This window comes from Dromaius novaehollandiae, chromosome 27 (assembly GCF_036370855.1).
Source record: "Dromaius novaehollandiae isolate bDroNov1 chromosome 27, bDroNov1.hap1, whole genome shotgun sequence".
NCBI lineage: Eukaryota > Metazoa > Chordata > Aves > Casuariiformes > Dromaiidae > Dromaius > Dromaius novaehollandiae.
In genome coordinates this window covers 2,304,113-2,311,432 of record NC_088124.1, presented here as the reverse complement: position 1 = coordinate 2,311,432, position 7,320 = coordinate 2,304,113, and the positions used below count along the sequence as shown (strand labels likewise).

Genomic DNA, 7,320 nt, shown 5'->3' with positions numbered 1-7,320 from the left:
GGGGACGTGGTGGGGGCCCCACCGTGGGATGAAGGCGCAGGTGGCTGCCTGGGGGACGTGGCACCGGGCCGGCTCCGGGCGGGCAGCCAAGGGCCGGCGGCAGCGGGGGGAGGCGAGCGAGGAAGGGCCTGGTGGCACCCAGCTGCGGCCCGGGGGCTGCCCCCCCTTGACGCCAGGCCAGCACCACCGCATGCTCAGTGGCAGGGACACGGCTGCGTCCCCCCCCCAAAAGTGAGCCAAGGGGGGGCTTCACCTCTCCCCGGGCCGCATCCCCCCTTCCCGGGGGGGTTTTAACCACCTTCCAGATCAGGCAGCCCGCCCAGACCAGCCCCCCTTCACCCCCGACTCGTTTTTATTTCATTTTATTTTATTATCAAACCCCAAATGTTACAAAACGCACCCAGAAGCTTTCCGCTGGCAACCCCCCCCCGCCACCGCGGGGATTTTCCTGCTGGAGGCCGAGCCCCCAGCACCGAGGACGGCGCCAACGGCAGCCGGGGCCGCTGCCAGGCTGCTGCTCCGGCCGGGAGGCTCCCGCTGGCCGTTGGCCAAGTCCCGGGAAAGAAGCCGAGAGCCCCCCCGGCTCCAAGAGCGCTTTTAACGGCAGAGAAAGCTCCAGGTGACAGCGGCATCTTCCCGTTCCCAGAAAAAGCCGGCTCCTGGCAGCATCCTCGCGGAGATCCTCCGAACCGGCCCAGCAGCAGGAGCTTCCCCTTTTGGGGAGGGAATTTGGCCCCTGATGCCCTCGGAGCGCTCTGCTCCCGGCACCCCCCGGCCCTCCTATCCCGAGGGAAAAGCCTTCAGGATCTTCACGTCGTCCACGGGGCGGTCCTGGGCATTGGTCTCCACCATGCCGACGCGGTTGACGATGCCGATGCCCTGGCACACGCGCCCGAAGATGGTGTGCTTCCCGTCCAGCCACTGCGTGGGCGCCAGCGTGACGAAGAACTGGCTGCCGTTGGTGTCCGGCCCGGCGTTGGCCATGGCGAGGATCCCGGCGCCTTCGGAGGAAGGAGCCGCCTGAGCGACGGTCCCGGCGGCGAGCGCCCCGAGCGCCCAAGGAGGAGCCAGCGAGGAAGAGGAGGGCAGCGAGCGCGGCGCTGGCACTGCCAGCCTGCCGGGGAGCTCCCCGCTGCCACTGCGCCTCGCCCGGCTGTAACCCCCGTTGTCTCCTTACGGGAAACACCAAAACCCCCCGAGCGCGCGGTGCCGAACAGCCGCTCAACCCGCCCCCGCGGTACCTGTGAACTTCAGCTCCGGGTGCAGCTCATCCTCAAACTGCTTCCCGTAGATGGAGGCGCCGCCTCTACCTGCCGGCAGGGAAGAGCAAGGACCCAGGTGAGGAACGTCCCAGGGCCACCAGGAGCCACCTGGGGCCCCGCCAGAGAGCCCCACAGTGGGACAGAGCCCCACCAGCTTGACCAGAGAGCCCCATGGTGGGACGGAGCCTCACCAGCCCCGCCGATGAGCCCCATGGTGGGGATGGACCCCCCCCGCCCCACCGATGAGCCCCGTGGTGGGGACGGAGCCCCACCAGCCCTGCCGGAGAGCACCGTGGTGGGACGGAACCCCACCAGCCCCACCGATGAGCCCCGTGGTGGGGAGGGAGCCCCACCAGCCCCGCTGATGAGCCCCATGGCGGGGACGGAGCCCCACCAGCCCCGCTGATGAGCCACACAGCTGGATGGAGCCCCACCAGCCCCACGGTGGGGATGGAGCCCCACCAGCCCCCCGTTTCGGAATGGCGGGCCGCGCCGGGGGCCTCACCGGTGCCGGTGGGGTCGCCGCCCTGCACCATGAAGTCCTTGATGACGCGGTGGAACTTGGTGCCGTTGTAGTAGCCGCGGCGCGCCAGCTCGGCGAAGTTCTTGCAGGTCTTGGGCGCGTGCTTCCAGTAGAGCTCCAGCACGATGGCGCCCATCCTGCGGCAGCCAGGCCGGGCTGGGCTGAGCGAAGCCCCGCGGGGGGCACTGCCCTGCCCTGCCCCGGGGTGGGGGGGGAGCGGGGACGGCTGGTACCGGGAGGCGGAGGGGAGATGGGCACCGGGGAGTCTCTGGTACCGGGGAGACACCGGGGGCTGCTCGGTACCGGGGTGAGGGGAATGAGATGGTGACTGCCCGTACCGGGGGGGAACCGGGGACCAGCTGGGACCGGGGGGTGGGGAACACAACGTAGCCGGTACCGGGGGAGGTGGGAAAGGGGGAGCGAGGGGCTGCCGGTGCCGGGAGGACCCGGGGGAGGAGGGAACCGAGGGACCGCCCAGTACCGGGGGAGCGGGAAACGGAAGGGCTGCGCGGTACCGGGACTGAGCCGCCCCCCGCCTCGGCGGGAGCCCCGCGCCCCGCTTACGTGGTCTCCAAGGAGACGGTGGGCGGCTGCCAGGAGTCGGGCGGGACGGCGGCCATGCTGCTCCCGCGCCGGAAGCGGCTCTTGGGGGACTCGCCGCGGCGGCGCACACTTCCGGCGCGGCAGCGCCAAAGGGGCCCCCGGCACGGCCCGCCCTCCGCCGGGGACCAATGGGCGCGCGCGGCTGCGGGGCGGGGCGGGGTAGGCGGGCCAATGAGCTCGGCGGGCGGTAACGCGGCTATTGTGACGCAAGGGAGGGAGAATTCGAATTGGGGCACGCCCCGGCGGCGGCCGCGCCCCCTGGCGGAGCGGCAGCGAGGCGGCACCGGGCGCCGCGCACCGGGCACCGGGCACCGGGCGCCGGGTACCGGGTACCGGGCACCGAGTACCGGGTACCGGGTACCGGGCGGTGAGCGGGCGCAGCACCCCGGGGGAAGCCGCCGCCACCGCCGTGGGCACCGGGACCTCGCGATCGGGGGGGACCGAGCCCGGGACCCCGGGGGGGGGGGCGGGAAGCAGCAACGAGGACCCCGGGAGCGGCGGGGGGAAACCGAGACCTCGAGATCGCGGAGAACCGGGGGGCACCGAGACCCGGGGTCAGGGGTCACCGGGAGCGGGGGGGCGGCGGGGGGCCGGGAGCGGGGGACGGTGACGCAAACCGGGACCCCGGCATGGGGGGAGGGACGGGGATGGGGGGGCCGGGAGGGCACCGGCACCGGGGGGGGGGGGAGGAAGGAAGCGGGACCCTCGGGTCGGGGGGGGGCACTGGGGACACGATGCGGGGCAGCGGGGTCTTCCGGGGTCCCCCTGGGCCGGGCTGCTGGTCCCCGGCGCCCCCGGGGGGGGGGGTCACCCCATGGGGGGGGGACAAAATGGCTACTTCAGCCCAAACTCCCCGGTTGGGGCCCCCCCCGACCTCCCCCCACGCCGTGCCACCGGGCAGTGCCAGGCGCGGTGGCACAAAGGCCCGATTGTGCCCGGCGCCAGCGGTGCCACCCGTCGCCCCCGCGCTGGGCCCGGCCTGTCCCCCCCCCGGGGCGCCGAGGCCCTGACCTGCCCCCCGCCCGCAGGTCGCCCATGGGTGGCGCGGCGGGGGCCGCTCGCTGAGACGGCGGCGATGACGGACGAGCGAGGTAGGGTGCCGCGGTGTCACTGCTGTCCCCCCCCACGGGCCCCCGCGCTGGCGCTCAGCCCCCTCGTCTCTCCCCAGATGTCGAGTTCATCACCGAGGAGAGGTTCGACTTCGGGGTCCTGTCCCCTTCCGACAGGTGAGACACCCCGGGGGGCGCGGGGGACGTGCCACCCTGCTTCTGGCACCATGGGGGACATGCCACCCCATGGCCAGCACCCTGGGGGGCTTGGGGGACGTGCCACCCTGCAGCTACCACAGGGGCATGCCACCCCATGGCCAGCAGCTTGGGGGCTTGGGGGACATGCCATCCTGCAGCCATCAAAGGGATGTGCCACCCTATGGCCAGCAGCTTGGGGGACATGCCACCCTGCATCTGGCATCACGGGGGACATGCCACCCCATGACCAGCACCCTGGGGAGCTTGGGGGATGTGCCACCCTGCAGCCACCACTGGGGAGGTGCCACCCCATGGCCATCTGGTATTATGGGGGATGTGCCACCCCATGGCCGCCACCCTGAAGGGCTTAGGGGACATGCCACCCTGCAGCCACCACTGGGGACGTTCCACCCCATGGCCGGCAGCTTGGGGGACATGCCACCCTGCCTCTGGCATCATGGGGGACATGCCACCCCATGGCCACCACCCTGAAGGGCTTAGGGGACATGCCACCCTGCAGCCACCATGGGGAACGTGCCACCCCATGGCCATCTGGCATCATGGGGGATGTGCCACCCCATGGCCACCACCCTCGGGGGGTTGGTGGACATGCCACCCCATGGCCACCACCCTGGGGGGCTTGGGAGACGTGCCAACCTGTGGCAACCACAAGGGACGTGCCACCCCATGGCTGAGGTCCCAGGGCCACCGGTCGCAGCTGCGCGGGCACAGAGGGACCCCGGCTGCCCGCGGGGACCGTGCCCCGACGCTGGCCCGGCGGGGGCGGGTGGCAGGGGCGGGGCGGGCTGACGCTCGGCTTCGCCCCGGCAGCCGGGAGGATTGCCTGGACGGGGAGGAAGAGGAGGAGGAAGGGGGGCCCGCCGGCGGCCCCCCGGCCCGCGACAGCGGCCGCTGGAGCCCGTTGAGCGGCGCCCGGCTGGAGGAGATGGTGCAGGAGGCGAATCGGCTGGCGGCGCAGCTGGAGCGGTGCCGGCTGCCCCGGCGGGACCCCCCCGGCAGCCCCCGCAGCCCCCGCAGCCCCCGCCGCGAGACCTTCGTGGTGAAGAACAGCCCCGTGCGGGCGCTGCTGCCCACGGTGGAGCCGGGCGCCCCGACACCCGCCCGGCCCCCGGCCAAGGCGCCCGCCCGGCCCGGCGCTGCCGACCCCCCCGCCAAGGCGGCCCCCAGCAGCAGGAAGGTAGGTGGCCCTCCAAGGACACGTCCCCACCAGGGCCGAAGTCCTACCGCCCCCAAACCTCCCCCGTGCTGCCCTGGGGGGGTACGTGACTGTTATGTCCCCCCATGGGGACGTCGTGGCCCCGGGGGTGGCACCTCCTGCCCTCCTCCGTGCCACCAGCGGGTGCAGGTAGGAAGGAGCCCGTCCCCCCCCCAGAAAGCTGAGCCCTTCATCCCCCCCCTCTCTGCTTGCAGGACTCCCCTGGCTGCCGCCCCGCACCAAAGGCACCCCCCGTCGCCCGGGTGCCCCCCGTCACCCGGGTGCCCCCCGCCAGGGTCCCCCCCACCAGGGTCCCCCCAACCAGGGTGCCCCCCAGCCAGCCGTGCCCCCCGCGGGGCCTGGGGGCCGCGGGCCGGGCCAAATCGGAGCCTCTCCGGGCAGGTAAGCGCTGTCGGGGGGGGGGGGGCGACTCGGGGGGGAGGTGGGTGCTCAAACGGTGCCCATCTCCCCCCCCCCCCGCAGGCCAGGCCAAGGCGAGCGGAGGCGCCGTCCCCTCTCCCCCCGCCAGGGCCACCACCGGGGCCACCAGCCGCGTCCCCGCGCCCAGCGCCATCCCCAAGCCGCCCGGCAGGACGGTGGCACCGGGTGCCAAGGGGCCGCCCCGGGCCAGCGCGGCCGCGCAGCGAGGTAAGGACACGACCCCCCCCCCCCCAGCTCGGTGGCCCCCAGGGCCACCCGCGTGCCTCAGTGCCCCATGTCTGCCCCCCCCCCCAGGCCCGGCGGCACAGCGGGCAGCACCCGCCGCGGGGTGCAAGCCGGGGCCCCCCGGCAGCCGCCTCCGCCCCCCCCGCAAGACGGCGGTGACCGGCAGCTCGAGGTAAAAGCCGCCATCATGCCGCCCCGGCAGCAGCGGGCACCGGGACCCCCCCCAGACGCCCCCGGGGCTCAGCGGGCACCGGACCCCCCCGGGGACGAGGCAGAGGCTCGGGTTGGCATTTTGCTTTAATTACAAAAACCTCACGTCAGCAGTAGGAAACCCCCCCCTCCATCCCCCCCCCCAGGGGTCCCTCGTCCCCCCCACCAAGTCCCCAAAACATCCTGCACCGGGTGCCACCCACCTCTGGGGGCCGCCGGGCACAGCCTGAGCCTCACCCCCCCCGGGGGGGGCACACAAAATACTGGAAGGGGGGGTAAGGCCCAGGCATCCCTGCGCCCACCCCGTGCCCCCCACCCGGGGGGGGTCCACACGTGTGGGGGGGTTATATATCTTTTTTTTGTATTTTTTCATGTATTTTTTAAATAAAAGCCTCCAGCAGGCACTGTGCCGTGGAAAATCCAGGGGTGTCTTTGCCCCCCCCGACCCCCCCTGCCTCTGGGACGGGGGCACCCTGATGGCGTGGGCACCCATGCCCCCCCCCCCCGAACAGCATGGGCATCTCATAGTGGGGGGGGGTCCTTCCTTTCCCACCCAGGCTGACACTGCCTCCGTGTGCCCACAGCGTGGGGGGCAACCTCCACGGTGCCCCCCCCGGCAGGAGGGCCTCCAAAGTGCAGTGGGGGGCAGCTGTGCCCCCCCATCCCGGTGTGTCCCCCCCATCCCGGAGCGGCGGCGGCGGGTGGCATCAGCAGCGCCCTGGGTGCCCGCCGGGCGCCCGCTCCCCGTTAGATGGAGGTCTCGTCGCTCCTGGGTTTTTTTTTGGGGGGGGGGGGGGACGGGCACGATGGGGGGGGACAAGACAGACGGATGCGTGTTCACGAGCGGGCCGGGAGCGGGCAGCGCCCCCCCCCAGCCCCAAACAGACAGTGATGGAGCGGATGTGGGGAGGGGGGGGAGGGCAGGAGGACCCCCCCCCCCGAGCCCCCCCCCCGTGTTAATGGAGGAAATTAAAAAACAGGAATCTGGGCGGGGGGAAAGGGGGGAGCGGGACGGAGAGGAGAGAAGAGGAAGGGTTAGCGCCCGGGCGCAGCGGGCCGAGGCGGGAGAGCGCGTGCGTGTGTCCCCCCCCCCCGCCCCGCCGCCATGTCGCGGTGCCGCCATGTCGCGGTGCCGCCATGTTGTGATGCCGCCATGTTGTGATGCCGCCATGTTGCCGCCATGGCGCGATGCCGCCATGGCGCCTACTCACTCGGAGCCGGAGGAGTCCTCGTCCACGGTGCCCGCCCTGATGCTCATGGCGATGGGCGTCGCGCCGCCGAGCTGCTGCCGCCGCCGGGGGGGCCGGGGGCCCTCGCTGCCCGAGGAGCCGCCGCGCGAGGCCTCGCCGCCGCCATGGGGCCCCGGCTTCTTCAGGATGCCGGCGGGGGCGGCGCGGGTGCCCCCCGCCATGGCGAGGCCGCCCGCGGGTGCCGGGCCTGCGTGGGGGCACGGCGGGGGCGCGGGGGGGCCCGGCCAGCAGCCCTCGGCGCCCTCGGCCTCGCTCTCGGAGGAGCGCGTGGAGGCACCCGAGCCGCTGCCCTCGTCCTCCGGCGACAGGTCGCTGTCCGAGTCGGTGTCGTGCTCTTGGGGGG

At 73.4% G+C, this 7,320-nt stretch overlaps 3 protein-coding genes across 7 annotated transcripts in view; 1 reads left to right on the top strand and 2 right to left on the bottom strand.

The window, feature by feature from the left end:
• Window positions 1-346: 346 nt before the first annotated feature.
• PPIL1 (peptidylprolyl isomerase like 1) lies at window positions 347-2,495 on the bottom strand. Its single transcript, XM_026120468.2, has 4 exons — window positions 2,350-2,495; window positions 1,768-1,922; window positions 1,242-1,310; window positions 347-1,001 (listed from the first exon to the last, which is right to left on the bottom strand). Exons 1-4 carry the CDS (start codon window positions 2,403-2,405, stop codon window positions 781-783), a joined length of 501 nt encoding a protein of 166 aa, XP_025976253.1. The 5' UTR covers window positions 2,406-2,495; the 3' UTR covers window positions 347-780.
• Window positions 2,496-2,559: 64 nt separating this feature from the next.
• On the top strand, window positions 2,560-6,146 carry PSRC1 (proline and serine rich coiled-coil 1). 5 transcript variants are annotated; one of them, XM_064498265.1, is made up of 7 exons: window positions 2,560-2,710; window positions 3,417-3,479; window positions 3,557-3,614; window positions 4,467-4,833; window positions 5,067-5,253; window positions 5,335-5,499; window positions 5,587-6,146. In XM_064498265.1, exons 1-7 carry the CDS (start codon window positions 2,560-2,562, stop codon window positions 5,691-5,693), a joined length of 1,098 nt encoding a protein of 365 aa, XP_064354335.1. In that variant the 3' UTR covers window positions 5,694-6,146. The 5 variants fall into 5 exon arrangements, with proteins under 5 accessions (XP_064354335.1, XP_064354334.1, XP_064354333.1 ...); XM_064498264.1 differs by having other exon boundaries at window positions 2,560-2,755; XM_064498263.1 differs by having other exon boundaries at window positions 2,587-2,797.
• CELSR2 (cadherin EGF LAG seven-pass G-type receptor 2) overlaps window positions 5,797-7,320 on the bottom strand; it is a 32,416-nt gene continuing 30,892 nt past the window's right edge. Inside the window, exons 32-33 of the mRNA XM_064498260.1 lie at window positions 6,939-7,311; window positions 5,797-6,496 (exon numbers count right to left, since the gene is read on the bottom strand). Of these exons, the coding sequence (XP_064354330.1) occupies window positions 6,475-6,496; window positions 6,939-7,311 (395 nt within the window). The 3' untranslated portion in view covers window positions 5,797-6,474. The remainder of the gene's footprint in view (window positions 6,497-6,938; window positions 7,312-7,320) is intronic.

What these genes read in the sequence shown, in the direction of transcription:
- PPIL1 (XM_026120468.2), bottom strand. Translation starts at nt 2,405, where the DNA reads ATGGCCGCCGTCCCGCCCGACTCCTGGCAGCCGCCCACCGTCTCCTTG. An exon ending in ACCGTCTCCTTGGAGACCAC is followed by an intron (nt 1,923 to 2,349) that starts GTAAGCGGGGCG and finishes TGGCTGCCGCAG; the next exon opens with GATGGGCGCCATCGTGCTGG. An exon ending in CGGCGACCCCACCGGCACCG is followed by an intron (nt 1,311 to 1,767) that starts GTGAGGCCCCCG and finishes CCCTGCCGGCAG; the next exon opens with GTAGAGGCGGCGCCTCCATC.
- PSRC1 (XM_064498264.1), top strand. Translation starts at nt 2,560, where the DNA reads ATGAGCTCGGCGGGCGGTAACGCGGCTATTGTGACGCAAGGGAGGGAG. An exon ending in CGGGTACCGGGTACCGGGCG is followed by an intron (nt 2,756 to 3,416) that starts GTGAGCGGGCGC and finishes CCCCGCCCGCAG; the next exon opens with GTCGCCCATGGGTGGCGCGG. An exon ending in GGCGATGACGGACGAGCGAG is followed by an intron (nt 3,480 to 3,556) that starts GTAGGGTGCCGC and finishes GTCTCTCCCCAG; the next exon opens with ATGTCGAGTTCATCACCGAG.